At 40.0% G+C, this 21,284-nt stretch overlaps 1 protein-coding gene across 1 annotated transcript; it reads left to right on the top strand.

The window, feature by feature from the left end:
• Positions 1-19,077: 19,077 nt before the first annotated feature.
• CCDC71L (coiled-coil domain containing 71 like) lies at positions 19,078-19,864 on the top strand (the record flags this gene model as incomplete). Its single annotated transcript, XM_084229700.1, has 1 exon — positions 19,078-19,864. The coding sequence occupies exon 1, from the start codon at positions 19,139-19,141 to the stop codon at positions 19,862-19,864; it is 726 nt and encodes a 241-aa protein (XP_084085826.1). The 5' UTR covers positions 19,078-19,138.
• Between the last annotated feature and the right edge of the window lie 1,420 nt (positions 19,865-21,284).

Below are 21,284 nucleotides of genomic sequence, written 5' to 3'. Positions count from 1 at the left end.
GAGAAAATGGTACAACCTCCTTAATATGCTAGGGAAAGGGATTACCAACCCCAAATTCTATTTCCAGTCTAACTTTTAATCAATTGTGAGTTAGGACCAAAGCTCTCAAAAATGTAACTCACATGCACCATTTTATGAAGAAACTACTGGAGGAGGTGTTCTACTCAATGCAGGTGTAAACCAAGAAAGATGGCACAGGATCCAGATGTCCAAAGAGATCTAAGCCAGGAGAGAGATGCATGGAATTCCCAGAGTGGTGGTAAAGAGAGAATTCAGGGCGATGGCTAAGAATTGGTCAAGAGAAACATTGATTCAGTTGAGACTGAGGAGCGTTGAGACCAAGAGGGAAGTCTCTCTAAGAAGTAATGAAACTGACATTTTGCCAGATGTGTTTAACAGTTTTGAGAGAGTATTTATAGTTTTGTTGAAAATCTGCATATGAATAAGGGATAGGTAGACTAAAGAAATGAAAAAGAAACTACTAAATCTCCAGGGACAACAAATGATTAGTGCAAGAAAATGTAATTATCATCCTACATGTTTAGCTGGAAATAAGTCATATAGTCATAAAATGCAAATACTGATAATTGATTAAAACCATTATGATGCCAATAGAAGAAGATCCAGGAGTAGGGAGTGTGTGTGTGTTTCCACATGTGCACACTCATGAGCAAAGAGCTAAATACTCTCATTTTTTCATTGGGGAAAAAAGGATAGTATTTAAGATGGAAAAAAGTCAAACAGTAAAGCATGCTACTTTGGGACATGAAACTAAATACCCGAATACCAGCCATAAATGCAAAAGTGATCTTTCACCTCTAAATCAATGTAAACATTAACTCTTTTTTTCTTTTTGAATGGGAATTGAAAAGGAAATTTGGGATTTTTATGGTTTTTTAAAAATTATAGAATTACTTGTTTTAAAACACTATAAAATGTAATTGATAGGAAATAATTTAAAAATCATTCAGAAATTAGAAAATTTGAGAACTGTAGGATCTCAGGGCAAGGTTGGAAAGATATTAGTAAGATCATTTGTTATGTGATCATTTGGACCGCTCCTCACCATTACCCCTTTCTCCTCCCATACAACTCACATGTATTTCATGAAACAATACTAGGCTTACTACTTGTAATGCACTGTTATGTTTTCCCCACTATTCAATCTATTCTTAATGTTGAGCTGTGAATTGATTTTGCAACCTGCAATTTGAAAAACACTGATCTTAGTCCAACCATTTGACGTTTAAACCCCGTCCCTTACAGAAAACTTACTGATTCCCACTCAGAACTGATAATTAGCTCCAGTGGATTGCTGCCAAGCAATTGCTCCAGTGGGTCTCTGCAAGTGGTTTGGGACCTTCTTGCATTGAACCAAATAATCACCTTCAAGTCTTCTGGGGCCAAACCTAGAAGTTGGTATATGTCTCAGATTTTGCTGATTTAACTTGACTTGTTCTTAAATGGTCATGACCACTTCACCCATAAAAATGCATTTGCCTCCTTGCTTCTTTGGCTGTTTCAATAGAGCTAGATGGTTTACATTTATGTTCCCTTTTGACTTGGCAGAGATTGCTCCATTGTATCTTGAAGAGTTCAATGCTTAGAGTATCTCTGAAGCTCCATCACCAGTGCTGTTCTTTTTAAGGGCATTCATACATCATTGCTCATTCAAGTGAGTTCAACTTAATTCACAGGGGATGGACTCTGGCAGGCCAGTCTTGCAGGGCTTTTTGTTAAGCACACCCAAAGGATGTACTCTTCGGACATCTTAATGGGCCAGCTCCACAAAAAAGAATGAAAAGCATTTGAAAACAGGAAACAGAAGCATGGAAGAATCTGGTTGAATGAAAATATAGGCCTCTGGAAAATCTACTTTGCTTTTAATTCTCATACTTCAGATATTACAAACAAAGGTTGAGCCTCTAATGCTATAAACATTAGGCCCTGTCTCTCACTGAAGAGTGTGGGTAGATCAAGGCAATCAAAGATTTATGGGACATCTGTCTGGTGTGTAGCAAACTAGATTATAAGCTTTGCTGACTTACCTTCTTGTCAACTGTGCATTTTCTTGTAAATTTTGCAGGAGAAAGCATTGAGCACAAGTTTTTAAGTGCCATTTCTTAAACTAAGAAGACATTTATAAACGTGTTATAAAATCATTGACCATTCTAGGGACCTTCTGCTTTTTCTTTTCATATGTATTTTTTTATGCCTCTAATTAAAGCTCACAGCAATGGGAAAAAGAAAAAAACAACACCTTTTCTTCCTATGAACAATTTAAAATCCCTTAGAAAAGCTTCATGCAATCCTAAATTTTGTACAGAACACATCATAAAGACTGTTAGTCCAGAGAAAGGCACATGAGATTTATGCTGTCTGTGCCTATATTATATAGAGAGCTGAGTTACAGCCAAGAGAAGACTCTGAAGAATGGATGGAGATCTGGGGAGCAGGAGTAAAAGGTGGCTGGCGGGTTGCTCTGTTTGGAAAGGTACAGAGCAGAGCATACCTCAGGCCCTGATGAAATGTGTCTCCAACCTGGCCCAATTGCTTCATGGTCACTCGGGTGCTTGTTAAAGTTGGAGGTGAACTGGCTCCATCCTGGAATCCCTGAATTAGAACATCTGGGAATGATGTCCTGGAATATTTGTCACCAAGGTCCTTGGGTGATTCTGACGAACACTAAGAGGAAACGCTGCTTGATGATGGGATACTGGGGGGAGAATGGGAAAAAGAGAGCCACTCTAGCCACTGGTATAAATGTAAGCCGAGTAAGAACTGTGCTGTTAGTCTAGAAACCTTTAGAAAAGAAAAGTAGATCTCTGTTCTGAGTTTTCTGGAAAGGGTCTGGTCTGGGAGAGTCTAACAGTGTATCTAAAAACCTTCCTGGATCCTCTGTAATTACTCCCTATCTCCAGAGTTTCACTCAGACAAGACAGCTGAAATTCTCTCTCGCCTTTCCTCCCTCTCAGAACTCACGTGCAGGTTATTTTCTTTGTTAAGTGTGATGTTACTCACATGACAATTGAAAGCCCATGTTCTTGAACATGATCCTGTGTGCTATAAACAGATCTCCAAGAAGTGTTATTTTTTAAAAACTAACTTCATGTAAGATCACATAGATAACATTAATGATAAAAGTGCTAAATATAAGGAAAGCAGGTCAAATTCTTTGCAGGTGTGAACTATCCACATCTAACGATATTGTAGAATTGCCATCTTTTCCTAAAAGTAAAGAACTAGGGGTTTTACTCTGAAACCCCTTGTGACTCACAGTTTGGTTTGCAGACTGGCAGAATTGGCATCACCTGGAGATACTTAGAATGCAGACTTCAGACCTACTTAATCTGACTCTAGTAAGACTCCCAAGTGATTTTATGTACTCGAAAGTTCTGGAAGCACTATTTAATCACTTTGAGTGGTAACAAGTCTTGTTACTTCACAACAGCACATACTGCTCCTAAAGTGAAGACATAGTTTTATACTCCTGGAGTTTAGTTCTGCTTCTCTGAATCTTAAGCTGGAATAAGCTGGAAAAAATGATATAATTCCAAACATGCAAATTGGGTACCCTGAGACTTTCACAGGTCCTAGGTCAATACCAAATGGTCACTTTGTCAAATCACCAGTTCTTCAGAGTCACCACTAATTGTCCACACAGTGTAGAACAACTCCTATGGGTGGATTAATTAGTGGGGAGTCCAGATGTCCTGGTTCTGTCACCCTGAGATTCCTGCTGTGGCTTGTGGTATGTTCCTCTCTCCTGGTCCCCACCCCCTTTTCCTCTCTGAGACCAGCAGCCCAGACTGAGCTTCAGATACGAATGTCCCTACTCCTTATTTCTCTCCACACCCTGCTCTCACAACTGCAGTCATTTGGACAGAAGCAATTTAAACTGTCTTTGAAATGTTACTGATACAAAATGAAAACTGGTCAATGAAAATTATGCTGCAAAAACCATGAAAAATGTAATTCTTCCACTTTTTTAAAGATTTTATGTAGAACTGGTGTACAGGCCAGAGGTGTGGGGTGGTGAAAGGATTCACCAGAAACAGAGTGGGGAGCAGAACAGGCAGATCTACTGAAATACACTGCTGAGGGGAGCAGTGGGCAAGACAGGAGAGGTCTGCTGCACCAGGTGGGTCACTCCTTAGCCAGGGACTGAGTTCATGGCTACGGTGACTGTAGATAGTTTCACAGTGCTGAGACTTACCCCCTTACACCACCAGGGAGGCCTCAAAAGTGTAATTCTTTCCCTCTCTCTGACAGCTTATCTCCACAGCAACAGTCTTCTGGAATTCAGCTGACTACATTCTTTCACCTTGCTGTCCAGGGACACTCTGGCCAGGCCACACATGTGTAGACCATCCCCAGTCTTGCAGGAACCCAACTGTGCATGTTCTCAGCTTAGTCCCTGTTATATGTGCAGCTGTGTATCTCATGTCTGGTCATTATTTTATAGCAGGTGGACAATGTAGCCGGAAGTGTGGCTGAGAGAGTGTCAGCTTATAGGGGAGAGCTAGTAATCTGGCTTGTGAAAAGCAGCTTTTTGTTTCCCCAAGCTATTTAAGGTAATTATTTCAGGTAGGGAAGTTTCAAAGTGATGTGAAAGGACATAAGAGGCTTGGTGGGGTCCCAATCAGTGTTTCCTGCACCTGGTAGGACCTCACCTAGACAAGCAGATTGTCGTTGTGTTCAACTGATGACATTTCCCACTGTTAAGAGTCAAGAAACCACCCTGACTTTCTGCTGTTCTTGACCAACATGTCTTTTAATGCTTATGTCACTATAACTCCTGTAAGTTTCATGGGCCAGAATGGACATTCACGAAGCCTAAGACGCAGTCTTCAGTGGATGACTTCATCCACATAAACATTATTAGAGGATTCAAAGAAAGGAAGAATTTAATTTTCCAAAGATGGTAGAAAACACACACACACATATGCACACATACACACATATGAATGGAATTGAAACAAAACACCAATTATTTAGATTGATTTAGAACCCAACTTTTAATATTTGAGTAGTAATAGTGATACTCCAAACGTTGTAATTGTAACAAAGGTTGCTACATAAATAGTGAATTGTTATATTCAAAGGAAATTGGACTTGTTTCATATCTTCAGGACTTTTAGGAAAGAAGAACATGTAAGAAGTTACAAAATAATGTGGTATGTGCAAAATGAGGATATAGATTGAAAAGGAAGTCACAGAAAGAGAAGTGCTATTAGCCTAATCAAAACAAGGCAGGAAAGTTTATTTTTAACTATACATTGCCTACTTCATGTGAGTGGTTATGTTTCATTTTCTCTTTAGCACTGAAACTATATTAAAGAACAATTTCTACCCATCCTTCTTCAGATTGTTCACTGTAGACATCCTGTCTGCAAGGGTGGACAAGAGGGTCTATTCTGATGTGATTCTGCATTGGAGATTCTGGTTTCTGTGCTGAGACCTGGGTGTCTTTAAGTGATTTACTGAGATCCTTGGAGAACTCAGGGAAATGGCATCCTGTAATTTTAACCCTCTAATATGATTGTTCTTTTTCTAACATTAATTGCTTAACATATTCCTCATTGGTATCCTCTCAAAATAGTATTTTCTCCATTGAGTTTATCCTACCTTTTAGATTAGTGGCCCATAAGACTTTTTCATCATAAACATAGTCCCAAAATTTTGCAAACAAGCAAGCAAACAACAACAACAAAAGCCAGTTTTGAAACAATAGAGTCAAAAGTGAATTGTGAGACAGCATCATGACAGAGATGTATCTGCTCAAGATCATGGAAGTATTCTCTATTATTACTGTACAGACCTTGTCCTCACTTCTAACCCCAACACTTGATAGTGAAGTGGGGCCAAATAGTACTACTAGTATGAAGGCCATAGCTTTGATTTGATAAGCTTGAGATTTCAGAGTCCCAGCATTGCAAGCACAAGCATGTTCCTGACGACAACAGGTTACAAAACCTACTCAGCTCTGGCCTTGTGACCTTGTGAGGTCTGTGTGAGGACCAGTAATGACAGAAGTAACAATTTTTAAGAACAATCAGAGATCCATAATTCATTTAAACTTTCATGATTATTAAAATTTTCTGCAAGTTCAAATGATTGAGGTCAGAGGGATTTTCACCTCTGACCAAAGCTGCATGGGAAAGTCCATGTTCTTTAGATCAAAGTTAAGAAAATCTTCTGATTGTCTTTTCTTGGTTTTGATGGTTTATAAATTAGTATGGTGAAGCATCCTACTAAGGAAAGGCACTGTGCTGTTAGATAGAGTTCCCTTCCCCCCTCCCCTTTTTATTCTAAGAGAGAAATCAGTGAACTAAATAAATGTAGTGTCAGGTAAATGAAGGATTCATCATTATTCCAAAGTAAAGTAAAATAAGTAAAATTATAATATAAAATCTTAATAAGTTGGTAATACAGGAGGTCAAGATGATAGTCTTGAAAGTCAAATAAAGATCCTAGTTTGATTCTAGTATGTCTCTTAGTTACATGAAATCTTACTGGTTCTATAGGGAATCCCATTTCTTGCCCTAAACCAAGTTCTGTTGTGAACATGAGTAGTCTTTCTTGAAATGTAACTCTATGCATTTGTATAGACATCCATGTCATCTCAACAGACAGAAGTAAAAATATCCTGAATCTAAACTGGACCTCATCTCAACCATTGTTCCCAAACCATTATATCCCTGTGCCATGAGATATGTGCTAAACCACACATTCAAGACCTCAGGATGCCCTCAGCAAGCTGAAGCCCTGAAAAAGAATGTGGTGCTCCTTATCTGCTTCTCTTTCTCAAATAACAACCATACTACATTGCTAAATAACAGGAACACTATCAAGATTCTGATCGCCCCCACCCCCGAAAATTAGTTTGAAGCTTTAGGGCCAAATTCTTTCACAATATACATTCCCATATAAAGATTCTATCACATATACTGGCATTGAAGAAGGTATTGGAAATATGAAGAAAAATATGATAAAATATCTGCCTTCCAGATATGTATAGTTTTGAGGAACTCACTAACCTTTCAATGTATTTTTCCATTTGAGAAGGATTTAACTGTTAGCAAGTTTGCTTTACTTACATAGTCATAGCCATGTAAACACCAGATACAGATTTAGCAAAAATATGTAGTGTAAATATGTGTTTGGAGGTAGAGCAAAGGAGAATCCTCATTCTCCATAATCAGAGATGCATAAACAATCTTTAAAACTGAAGAACCAAGGAATAGCAGTATATGAATGTTATTTAGAAACGTAGCCAGTAGAGTTAAAAGGGGGTGCTTCTGGGAAGTGAAAATCAAGGAGTGGTAGGTAAGGGACTGCTCTATTTTTTAAGTCTTATATAATAATGAGTTTTAACATTATGTAAGTGTACCCATTTGGTTAAAAATTCATTCAAAACTAAAATAAGAAGAGAAACAGAGAGGGGAAATGGATGCTAAAGACTTTCAGGTTCCTTACAGGTTCACACACAGCCTCTGGACCTTTCCTTAGGGCTGGCTTTACCTTCTTCATTGGGTTCTCAGAGATACCAAGTCACCCTTCCAGCATCAATTTCCTGTTTAGTTGAGGCTAAGTGAGTTTTGGTTATTAACAAGCAGAAGCATGTTAGCACACACATACTCTGACAGCAACCTCTGATTAAAGGGTAACCACGTAGTTTAACTGGAAATTTAAAGAGTCTTTTTCTAAAATCTACTTTTTTATAAAAAATGAGCATTCACCCTTTAAATCCCTAACTGCTGCTCCAAATCTTGGTATTTATACACAGAAGAAAATTGAAAATCATTATAGGAGTTGGTAAGCGGCTTCTGTGAAGAGCCAGACAGTAAATATTTTAGAGTTTGCACACAGCCTCTATTGTCTCTACTTTGCCACGGAGGTGGGAAAGCAGACATAAGCAATCAGATGAGTTTGGCTGTTTTTAAAAAATCTTATTTACAAAAATATGCACTTGGTTGGATTCACTTCATGATGATAGTTAATTAGGCTTGCTTTTGAACAAGGATTTCTGCACACAGTTGTACAATTTGTGCACCAAAGTGAGTGACCAAGGGAACAGGTGGCAACTGAAATCGAATTGCCCTTCTTTCACCATTACCTTCACCAAAGTGTGGCATGATGTTTGCCCAGAGAAAGGGGCACCTTTCTCTAATTCATCTATCCAGTGGGGTATTTTAGTCATATAATAGCACCAAAGCTAGTTGCTAGTTTAGAACCTCAGAGAACATGCAAATATTAAAATGTTTGCATTAATAGCATCATACATAAGACTTCTATTATCTAAGCAAAAAACCCCAACCCATCTGTTCTTTCTTTCCATGACCTGGAGTGTCAAATCACTTCATCTTCCTGATTAGGCTCCAGGGAATAGGCTCCAGTATATTGGTTTTCCAGTGTACACAGTGCTCAAGGCATGGTCTAGGGAGTGCAGAGCACAGTGGTTATTATTAATACAGTGGTAGGATCCCATACGTTCTTGGGCAGCAAATGCCTACCATGGACTTATAATAAATTTGATGCCAACTGAAGACCCTCAATACTTTAAAACATGTTCTACCATGAAGATGCAGTTCTCTGTGTTATACTTCTACAGTTGAGTTCTTGGAAACCAAATTTAGACTTTATACGTGTTTTGATGAAATTACGTTGTTTTTAGAACTGGTTTATTGTTTCAGGTGGCTTGCAAGAAGGTATTTGGTATCTCTTTTCACTCCAAGGGATTTCTTAATTTGATAGACCCATCCATCATCTTATCTAAACCACCAGCTGAAATGTTGAAAACAATAAAGGACAGAGCAAACAGAAACTTACAATTTAAAGCAGTTCATATGCCTATGTAAGTGTACTGATAAGAACCTACCTTTAAGGAAATATCTCTTCTGTAGAAGTAAATTCTGAATTTTATTAACTCTGAAGTATATACAGTGACATGTAATAAAAGCATTAATACTTCAACAGCATTCCAGACCAATATGTCTAGTCTACCACCAAGAGATCACAATAAATAATGGTGAGGGACCATGAAGAAACAATTCAAATAACAGTGAATACAAGTTTAGAAATATAAAATGTTTACTAGTACTAGAAGCAAGGCAAGCTAAAATAATAATTAATGACAGACAAAAATGCTTAAAATATATGACACCTAGTGCTGGAAAGTTTGGGGCAAACATAAACCCTTACATAGGTAAGCATTGTAACTTGGTACAATCTGCTTAGAAATCAATATGGCCAAGTGTAGAAGTTAAAATTTTTTCTTCTTAACCTAGGAAGTAATGAAAAAAATGTTTAAGAAGTTATTAGAAATAAATGAAAGACCCAAAATGTAGTCATTTATGCTAAGCCCACCAAGACTTCACATCTCACCTAGTTGCAGTTATAATCTCCCCCAGGAATGTTGTTTTAACTAGTCAATGTGGACTTTTCTGGTCAGCACCCAGGAGCAAATCCTTTTCATCCCCCAAAGGAAGATGAAGTCACCTGTCACCAGATCTTTTTCCATTCCCCATAGTTAGGTTATCTTTACAACTTTATGACCTACAGGCTTACAACTTAATCCATAGGTGGGTTACCTGAGCCTGAAGTAATCCTTTTTGCCTGTGACTTCCTTGTCTTGTCTTACAAGCACTTCCAATTCTGTAACCCTTTGGAGCTTTTCTCTGCCTACCAGATGTGATGCTACCTGATCCATGGATTATTTAATAAAGCCAATTAGATCATTAAATTTAGTCAGATTTTTGTTATTTAACAAGGTGTATTTAGACATTGTTTATAATCCTGAAAAACTGAAACTAATGTCTTATGTCCTAAATATCCCAATATAACATTTGAATATCCTTATGGAAGAAATATTGCATTATGATGAAGAATTAGAAGTATTATGATTGTGTAAAAGTGTGGAGGTACATTTGTATGTTGAGTGAAAAAACTATTTGACAATTTGTAATTGGACAGAATTAAGGCCAGAACTAAAGAAACAGATATTTGAACAGGGGTATTACAGTGGTTTTTATTCTAAACATTTAAATCAGTGTTACTGCCATGTTTTCATAACATATATTAAAATATAAAAAATGAATAATATATACACATTTATATTTACATATAAAATAAATGCATTTTATATTAAAATGTGTATCCCATGAAATATATCTTACTATTTGATTGCTTTGAAAAATGAATGGTAGGTGGCAATGTGATAAAAGCTAGAAAATAGTTTGGAAGAGAATCCTTGATCTTTTTTATTTTTTTTACTGGCCTTTGAACTACTGTCTATTTACTGGACAAAGAGTGGGAAGGAGCTGATGCTATAGTGGAAACGTCTTCCTGCTCATAATTTAGGGGAAACAATTCTAGTATATCTAGTTGCAAGTCTTCAAAGAGTAATTAAAATTAAGATATTATATAAATGACATAAGCCTGTGATCTCTGCAGTCTTTCCAACATATTTTCTAAATTAGTCATGTATTGAGACAGTGATTATTTCTTATGAAGTTCTATCTGAACACGGGGGGGGGGTTATAAGAGGGTTATTTCCACATATTTTGAGATCTAACACAATTTTGGCAAAAATCTAATATTGGTAGTTAATGGGAGCAGGTGGGGATGTCCTTGGAGGGATGGAGTGCGTGTCACAGTCACCTGAACTCTGTGTCACTGAGGATGTGGCCGACTTCAAGTAGTAGGAATTGAAGTCATAAGGACATTTATTGCTTCCTTACCCAGCTGTCAGGAGGTGGGCAGTCCCTGGATTAATCTAATGGTACAACAGTGTCTTTGAGGATCTAGACTCTAGCCCTCCCCACCATCCTCAGCTTGAATTTTATCCTCAGCATTTTGCTTCAACAGTTGCAAAAGGGCTACATAAGGCTGAAGCATCATGGTTTTCTATTGTAGAGTTTAAACCAGGATGAACAGACAATGTGTCCTATCCCTCGGATGTTCGGTTGAGCTGAGTTGGATAAAATGTTGATTATAATGATGAAGCAGTAAAAATAAACCTCTTAGCAAAGTTTACTGTGGCCCTGCTTCCCTGTACATGACTGAAAAAAGCTCTTCCACCAAAAGAGTTGAGTTTGGTTATTAGAGACAGCTTTATGTGGTGTAAAGTTTGGAGAGAAGAGGCTAAATGAAAGACATTTTTTTCTTTTCTGACAGAAGCTCACCATTGAGTGGTAGAAAAATACTCAGTACCTATAGCAGTGTAGACTTGAGTTTATACGCTAAGGTTCTTTGATGGCTCTTACAGAGAACCAAAAACCAGAATCTAAGCTAACTTCCTCCTTTTCACCCTTTTCCTAATTTTAACAAATTTTATTCCCTGAGACTTGCCACAGATTGTGCAGCCCAATTGGGAGGTAGTGACCACTGCCTGAAGGAAGTCATTGCTGTGGAAGCCCCCGCTGGACACTGAGAGTGTCCCTGGCCAGAAACCCTGGGCCCAGTGCATCATTTGTTGTGCTTGCTTTCCCAGCTGGTTGAGAACAGTTGGTCCATCGTGTTCTACTTTCTTTGTCTTCTCATCTTTTAAAAGAATTTTAAAGCTTGATGGTATTTTAATATTTTCTTACAATTCTATTTTGATTTATTTATAATGTTTTGAGTGTGTCTCTTTCCCTGCGTGTATTAGGGGTTGCTCTAGGTATTACTCTATATGCACATAACTTATCCCAGTCTACTTGTGTCATTTCACCAGTCATATGAAGCAGAGAAACCTAACTCCCTTTACCCTTCTTATTTCTAATATATTTTAAAAAAGACTTTCCTTTGAATACATTTAGAATCCTATCAAACTATTACGTTTTTATTTCAACTACTGTATCAACTAGTATATTGAAGACACACTATCTGTGGTGGTTTGTTATAGTAATGCAGGTAGTCCAGACTTCAAGGTAGACTTACCTGGACTACCATAACAAACCACCACAGATAGTGTGTCTTTCACAGCAGAAATTAATTCTCATATTTTTGGAGGCCGTGAAGTCCAAGATCAATGTGCCTGATTATTTGGTTCCCAGTGAGAATTCTCTTTCTGACTTGTAGATGGCTGCCTTCTTGCTGTGTCCTCACATGGCAAAGAGAGTGAGCTTTGGTCTTCCTCTCTATCTGTATAGAGACACCAGACCTATTCAGTTAGGGCCCTATGCTTATGACATTTATTTAATCATCACAACTCCATAGTCTCTCTCTCCAAATACAGTCACATTGGAAGTAAAGGCTTCAAGTTTTGCCTTTTGGAGGACATAAACATTCAGTCCATAACCATCAAACACAACTTAGAAACAAAAAAATATAAATATTTTTGTTTACTGTGATCTTTATTCCTTCTGATGTACCAAGATTCATTCTTTTATTGTTTCCTTTCCATTTAGGGAATTTCCTTTAGTCATTCTTTTATTTATTTTTATTAATTTTAAAATTTTTTACATCATTATTCATTTTTAAACAATATTTGCTTCCCCCCACCCCCTCAAGTGTAGTCCCCATAGTTTCCTTCACCAATGCACCCGTGCACCATAAACTCAGTCCCCTATGCTCCTCCCTCCCTCCCTCTGATCCCTCTCCTGCCTCCTCCCCTGAAGTATGTCTCTGTTTTTGCTTTGTTGTGTTTTGTACTGTTATTTTTTTTTACACTGATGTCTTACTTGGTTCCCCTATATTCCTGCTATAAGTGAAACCATCCTATATTTTTCTTTTTCCTTCTGGCTTATTTCACTGAGCATAATTCCTTCTAGTTCCATCCATGTTGCTGCGAATGGCATGAGTTTATCTTTTTTGATTGCTGAATAATATTCCATTGTGTATATATACCACATCTTCTTGATTCCGTCATCTATTTTTGGGCATTTGGGTTATTTCCAGGTTTTACCTATTGTAAATAGTGATGCAATAAACAGGGGTACATAGGTAGTCTTTTTTTGGGTTTTTTTTTTAATTTTATATATTTTTTACATCATTTTTCATTTTTGCACAATGTATGCATTTTCATCTTGGTTATAGTCCCCATACATTTCGCACCCCCCTTTGATCCCATTCCCTCCTCCCCTCCTGTAGGACATCTCTGGTTTATTTCAATGACATTCTTCAAAGAAATAGAACAAATATTGATGAAATTCATATGGAGCCAACAAAAACCCCAAATAGCCAAAGCTTTCCTGAAAAAAAAAAAAAGGGGGTGGGAATGGAGATATCAGATATCACACTCCCAGACTTCAAGCTATACTACAAAGCCATAATAATCAAAACTGCATGGTATTGGAACAAGAACAGACACATGGTCCCATGGAACTGAATAGAAAATCCAGAAATAAACCCACAGATTTATGGTCAACTATCTTTGACAAAAGAGCAAAGAATATGCAATGGAGCAAAGAAAGTTTGTTCAATAAATGGTGCTGGGAAAACTGGGTTGCTACATGCAAAAGAATGAAGCTTGACTACTACCGCACACCATGCACAAAAAACAACTCAAAATGGATTAAAGAACTAGACATAAGACCTGAAACCATGAAATATATTGAAGGAAATATAGGCAAAACACTACATGACATACACCTCAGTAACATCTTTAAAGACACATCACCCAAAGCAGTGATAGTGAAGGCAGAGATAAACAGCTGATAGTGATAGTGAAGGCAAAGATAAACTACATCAAATGAAAGAGCTTCTGTACATCAAAAGAGACAGTAACCAAAACAATAAGATACCCCACCAAGTGGGAGAAAAATTTTGCACACAACACTGATAATAAAGGACTTATCACAAAAATCTACAAAGAGCTGATGAGACTCAACAAAAACAAAGTAAATAATCCAGTCAAAAAATGGGCATAAAAGCTAAAAGGAAACTTCTCCAAAGAGGAAATGCAAGTGGCCAACAGGCATATGAAAAAATATTCAATATCACTTGTAATCAGGGAAATGCAAATCAAAACTACACTAAGATAACATCTTACACCAGTGAGAATGGCACATATTAAAAAAAAAAAAAAACTAGCAACAACAAATGTTGGCGAGGATGTGGAGAAAAAGGAACTCTCCTGCACTGCTGGTGGGAATGCAAAATGGTCCAACCACTATGGAAGGCTGTGTGGAGATTCCTTAACCTGCTAAAGATGGAGCTTCCATATGATCCAGCAGTTCCACTCCTAGATATTTACCCAAAGGACACAGAAACATTCATTCAAAAGGGCACCTGCACCCCTATGTTTATAGCAGCACTATTTACAATAGCTAAGCTATGGAAACAACCCAAATGCCCAAAAATAGATGACTGGATCAAAAAGACGGGGTACATATACACAATGGAATATTACTCAGCAATCAAAAAAGATAAACTCATGCAATTTGTAGCAACTCATGCAATTTGTAGCATGGATGGAGCTGGAAGGGCTCATGCTCAGCAAAATAAGCCAGAAAGAAAGAGAAAAATACTGGATGGTCTCACTCATAGCAGGATTTTAGAAAACCTAAATAAGGGACCAGGAAAAAGACTAAGTATAATAAAGTAAAAATCAAAATCAACAAGCAACTATAAACCTTCAGTCATTCTTTCAGAATAGGTTTGTGGGCAACAAATTCTCTTGGTTTTCCTTATATGAGAATGTCTTGATTTCTTCACTGGATATAGAAATTTAGGTTAACAGTTCTTTTATTTTAGCACTTGAAAAATACTTAGCCATTTCCTTTTAGCCTCCATTGTTTCTGATGATAAACCCCCTGTCATTCAAATGGTTTTTTCCTTAAAGGGAAGGTGTTATTTTTATCTTACTACTTTCTAGACTTTTTTTCCTTTAGCTTTCAGAAGTGTTATAATTATGTGTCTTAATGTGGATTTCTTTGGGTTTATCTTGTTGAGGTATATTCAGTTTCTTGAATCTGCAGACTTATATCTTCTGAAAAGTTTGGAATATTTTAGCCATTACTTTCAAAAATACAATACAGCATTATTAACTACAATCATGTAATTCTGGGTATTATGACCCCAGGACTGACTTAACATTAAAACTGGTAGGCTGTACCTTTGGACCACCTTCAACCATTTCACCTGTCCCCAAACCCCCTCCCTCTGGCAATTACGAATCTGTTGTTTGTATTTATGAGTTTTGATTTTTGTTTTATATTCTACATATAAGTGAGAGTGTATGATATTTGTCTTTCTCTGGCCATAATTGTTAGTGTCTTTATGATTGCCATCTAAAAATCTTTGTGACATAGTTCTAGCATCTTTAGCATCTCTGTATTATTGTGTAGTCTTTTTTCCACTCAGTTTAAGAACTTCCTGTTTATTGATATAATTGATTTTCAACTGAAGCCTGGACATTTTGGCATTGTGCTTTAAGACTCTGGATATTATTAAAACCTTCAGTTTTAGCTGGTTTCCTCTGACACTTGTACCAACAGGGAAAGGGGGAGGTGCAACTTCAGTACTGCCAGGTAGAAATCCAGATTCCCCATTCTGCCTCCATTGACAACTAAGTCATGGAGAGGGGCTCCTCATTACTACTGGGAATTCAAGAGATTGAGAATTTAAGCTCCCCACTAAACCTTCATTGATGACTGCCTAGTTGGGAGTGGTAGGAGTCTCCACTGACACACATATGATCTCCACTGCCAACTGAGGGAGGGGGTTGCCTCCTTACTGCCATGCAAGGATGAATCTCCATTTAGCCTTCTCCAACACTATCTTGGGAAGGGTGATGGGTGCCCTTTTGCAGTCTGGTAAGGGTAGAAGTCATACTTTTTTCTGTGGTGTTTTGAGGTAGTAGATTATTTTCTAAAAATTTTCTCACTTGCTAGGCTGCTCCTTTCTTAGTCCTATCTATGGCAGGAGAGAACCAGAATTTTTTTTTTTTTTTAATTTCTGTGTCTACTGGCATTTCTGGGTTGTTGGCTTCTCCAGCACCCAATCTGAAGTGCAAGTTATACCCATTTCTTAGATGAGAAAATGGAAGCTTAGAAAAGTAAAATTTATGTCCAAGGATATTTCGTTATAAACATTTATTTGATTCTAAGCCTGTTTGTTTCCAGAGGTAATGCTCACAACTACTTGCATATACTTTTTGGGTTATTGGTCAGGAAGTGGGAATCTTCATGTAAGGATTGTTGGTAGTTAAGAGATTTATTTTGCTTTTAATTTCTCCAGTCACTTTATTTTGCCCAGATTCATTTTTTCATAAATTGTAAATCCAGAAACATTCACAGCTAGTGTTTTTCTTTTCTTATTATCTATCACTTATCAGTTATAGGAAGCATCATTCCCCTTGAGAGTTAAAAGAATAAACTGAAAATTTTAAATTATCATTCCTGAAAAACAAAAATTTAATTTATCAACTTTCTATGAGCTTTATAGTGTCTCAGGAGAGTACCAGGAAGTAGAGGAAAATATGTTATCTTTGTATGAAACCTTTACTCACTTATAGAGAATGGATGAGTTGTTGTCAAGACTATTTACGTTTCTCAAAAGGTAGAGTTAAAGAAGAATTTAAAAAAATAGTGAAATCAGAAGAGCAGAGAGCACAAACAATGCCAAATTTAAAAGTATACAATAATCTAAACACTTTAACATATTAATTCCTAAAACTATTTTAAAATATTAAGTGAATTAAATAAGCAGGTTTTATAAAAAAAAAAAAAGACTTGAATACTATGCAGTTTGTTGAGATCGTATGTATTCTTAGAATCAAAATTGTTTTGGAAAAAAGATTCATCTTCTTAATTGAAATCTATTTTGTCTGTCTTTTAGCTGGCCTGGTATATATTTATGTGGCAAAAGTTACTGACATGCCTATTATTAACACTGCAGAGAGGAATAACAATATGAGCAGCCATGTATAGCCTTGAGTACATAAATCCTTACTTTACTCTTCTTCCATTGTGAAGTCCCCTTAACATTCAAGTGGCTTACGCTGGGATTTTTCTATGTCAATCTGCAGGGGCATTCCAATGGAAGTTATTCAAATTTCACATTAATTTCACATTACTGTGTGTTCCCAGAATTACCAAGTCTTCTAATAGTGATGTAAAAAGTTGTTGTAATAGCATTTCTTTATAAGGACTTGGAAGCTGGTATTTGACTCTATAATCTTGTTTTGAGGTCAGGGTGTGCTTTTCTAGTCAAACGATTTTCTCTTTAGCAAGTTACCATGATTTGTTTGGTAGGTAGAGAACTGGTCTGATAGTAGACAGTTTTGTTTTTGCCATAAATCCTTTGTATGGGAAGGGTGCTCTGGTATAGAGAAGCAACTTTCAAAATATTTTTGTATTTCAGTTTTTGAAATTAATCAAAATACTATGTGGTTTAAACAAAATATCTGTGAGTCCAGTATAGGAGAGATTAAAAACTATTCCATTCTGGAAGGAGTAGAAGGAGAAATAAGACCACAGCTCTGTCCCTTCATTGCTACACTCAATATGGAAAGTATTTTCTGTTGAAACGCTTTAGAAGAGGGCACACAATTTGAAAAACCTCCAGAAAATACAAAGAGCACTAGATCTAGATTAGGACTCCAAAGACCTAAACTATATACCCCAGTCCTGCCCTTTGCAAGCCATATAACCTCTGTGGTTCCAAATTTCCTCATCTGTGCAATGAAGAGATGAGCCAGGTACCTTTCAGCTCAAATGTTGGAGGGAACCATTAGCAAGTATACGCAAATCACAAAACTTTTGTGTTTTATCAGTTCCTTATTGCAAAATAAGATGGCCCCTGAAGCTAAAAAAAATTGCATGCCTACCTCAAAGTTGTAAGTATTAGGATATTTTTAGCCTTAGAATTTAAGGGATTTAAGAGAAATTTGCACTGTAAAGGTAAAATATAAAACTGTCCCATTCTAAGCAATTTCATTGTATCTTTCAAATAACCAGTAGTCTTTCCTTGATTGTCTCAGCAAAAATAGTGTGCCTACTATCTGACAGGAACTGAGCTAGGTATGCGAGATTGAAAAGATGGCTAAAGTGTATCCACTACTCTGTAAGCATTCATAGTTCCCTCCCTTCACATACTCAAGGTGGTGTGTTCTTAGCAATGCCTTTTGATTGTGGTGCTGCATTCTTTCTAAATGGTAGAGATGGTCCTGCAAAGGGATCTATTAAAAACTTATTGAAAAAATGAAGTGCACTCATACAGAAAGAAATATATACAAACAACAAAGAAAACTGGCTTTGTCGTAATGCTATTTTATCAACGCGAACAAAGACTATTTCGTTTTATAGCCGTAAAAAGCTTTGCTTTCAGAATAAGCAGAGTTCTCTCTTAAATATGAAGATAGTTTCCATTGTCTAGAAGTAGACAATATGCCCCCCCCCACCCTCCACCCGAATGGTTCTGGAGTGGGGGGGGGGCATATTGTCTACTTCTAGACAATGCCTGAAGGGGATTAGGGCCAAGAGGGGAGAGTTAGTTGATGCCAACAGAGGCCTTTGAGGGTCTGGAGGAAGACTGTGGAAAGCCCATTCCCTCTAGACTTCACCCCAGATTCCCTTGCTGTGCTACTACAGCCTCGGGGCCTATCTCCCTTTGTTTTTCAGACTGGTAGATCTCCCCCAGTCTACAGATGCAAAGCCTCTCCCTTGGAGAGTGCCTCTCCCCAAGGTGGAGCTGCTGTCCACCCCTTACTCTAGACGCGGCTCCCCTCCCATGCAGCCACCCAACCGTTGATTGACTCGTGTTCAAGGGCCACCACCATGATGCACCCCAGCACCATCTTCCAGGAACTGGCCTCTCCCCCCGCAGTCCCCGCCCCTCCTCTGAGTGCGCCCAATGGGTGGCGTCGGGGCCGCGGTGGGCGGGGCCTGAGGCGGGCGCATTTAAAGAAAGGCAGAGGGCGAAAGGAGGCAAGAGAGGAGAAGAAAGAGAAACCAGGGGGGCGAGGTGCCGTCCAATGACAAAGCCCAGGGGTGGGCGCCGGCCGCCATCTTGTACCGGGCGGCAGGATATTCGCCCGCGTCCTCCACCCTCGGAGGGGGAGGGGCGGCGGCGGCGAAGGCGAGAAAAGTAGCGAGAGACGCGCCGGGCAGGAGGCGCCAGCAGCGGCCGCCGCCGCGGAGCCGGACGCGGGTGGGGACGGGGCCGGCGGCAGCGGGACCCGGCGAGCGCGGGTGGCCCCGAGCGGCCTCCGATGCGGCGCAGCGTGAAGAGGCGGCGGCGCCGGCCCCCGGCGGCTCCAGCCACGGCCGCCCGGGGCGGCGGCTGTAGGGCAGGAGGAGGGGCCGCGCTGGAGGCGCGGGAGGAGAAGGTGGTGTACTCGCGGTCGCAACTGTCGCTGGCCGACAGCACCAAGGCGCTGGGCGACGCCTTCAAGCTGTTCATGCCCCGCAGCACGGAGTTCATGAGCTCGGACGCGGAGCTCTGGAGCTTCCTCTGCAGCCTCAAGCACCAGTTCTCCCCGCACATCCTGCGCAGCAAGGACGTCTATGGCTACTCCTCCTGCCGGGCCCTCGTCCCCGACCCCCCGGTGTCCCCCGCCGCCCGCGGCCAGACGCGCAGGCCGGGCCGGGGCGCGGCGGCCAGGAGGAGGCGCCGCGGAGCCCGGGTGGCCGCCCTGCGCAGAAGGAAGCCGCCGCCGCCAGCGACGCCGCCGCCCCCGGCCCCCGCGGCCCCGGCCCCGGAGGAGAGCTGCCCCTTCAAGCCCGCGGCCCCAGCGCCCTCCTTCGGGGGCCGCACGCTGGAGGAGATCTGGAGGGCGGCCACCCCGACGCTGACCACCTTCCCCACCATCCGCGTCGGCGGCGACGTGTGGGGCGAGCGCAGCCTGGCGGCGGCGCGGCGCAGAGCGCGCCAAGTCCTGCGCGTGAACCTAGAACCCGTGGTGAGGCTCCGCCGCTTCCCGGTGCCGCGGGCGTGAGCGGCGCCCCCGCCCCGCGCCGCCCTCCGACCCCGACGGAGCTTCCGGCCCGGAGGGTGGGACAAGTGTCAGTCGAGTGTTTACAGATCCCGCCAGGACCCCGTCCCCTCGTGCACTTTACGGGCGAAGACGTCACCGGAGGGCTCTCCCCCGCGCCGCGCCCCCGGACGGACAGACGGACGGGAGCGGCCGCCGTCGGGGACCCGGGGCAGGTGCGCCCGCAGCGGCCTGTGGGCGCGGGACCGCGGAGGAGGGAGCCCGCTGGACCGCAGGGGGGGCCCTTTCTTCCTCCCCCAGGTGGAGACGTCTCCAGGACTAGAGGGGCAGATCCGTTTTCTCCCTTTTGGACTCTACCTCACTGGTCTGGAAGCCCTCCGAAGAAGTCATTATTTTTCCAAAGGAATTTGTTTTCGTGCTTGTGTAATAAAAAAGCCAGAATTTATTTGCTGTTCGTCCCCTGCACCCTCCCTTTTTTTCCTTTCTGACTGCCACCCCTCTCTCTGGACGAAAGATTGAACATGTTTTGTGGTGTTGCACTAGTTTGTGCTCAGGGTATTCTGAATCCCGTTCACTTCCTAGATTTAACTGGATTCCAAAGCTTTGACCAAGGATTTTTTTTTTTTTTTAAGAGATTCAGGCTTAATGACTGTTAATAGTGCAAGGATTTGTATGGCTCTGAATTTGATGGGCTCAGTTATTACAGAGATGCAATGTACGTACAACTGTTAAACATTTGAAGGTGTTTCTAAAGATTTTATATTGAGATTCAATGTTTATATTTACTGAGCACCTAAAGAAAAGGGTCGAAACTCATCAAGTTTTGTTTAGGACAAGTTGACTTGTTAAATTCGTTTTAATTGAATAAAAATTAAAGTGCATTGAAACCACATGACTTATGATAAAAAAAAAACCGCAAATGAGTGAATTATAAAGATCTTGGTGTTGGTTAAAGATATAAATGGAATCCAAATGGCGATTTGGCCTCCTTAACTGGCCTTAATTTTCAAATCCAGGTATATTTGAAGGGTAACTTTAAAATGAGAATCACATAGGAGACATGAATGTGTGTAAACTTTATGACTAAAATGATAAACAGAATACCCATTAGAATTCTCAGAACTATTGATAATCTAGAGGGGTGGGAGCGTTTCTTGGCATCAGATAACTGGTTGAAGTTACTTTGGGCGAAATAGAGCTCTCCTTTGTTTTTGTTGTTGGGTCACAAGAAATGTCCAGACTAATATCCATCACTTTTATAAACAACATGACAATTAGTTGACTTTTTTCTTCATGAGTTTCCTTTTTTATCTTCTTGCCATTCATAGTTGCGTTTGCATTTATAGGTCTTTGTTTGACAGCTGCAGACCACAGGAATCACACAGGCGAGCCACACAGAGTACTGACCCTTCTTTTACACTTT

This window comes from Talpa europaea (assembly GCF_964194135.1).
Source record: "Talpa europaea genome assembly, chromosome: 3".
Taxonomy (NCBI): Eukaryota; Metazoa; Chordata; class Mammalia; order Eulipotyphla; family Talpidae; genus Talpa; species Talpa europaea.
Note: the sequence above shows the minus strand (reverse complement) of the source record. Positions and strands in the feature narration are given on the sequence as shown.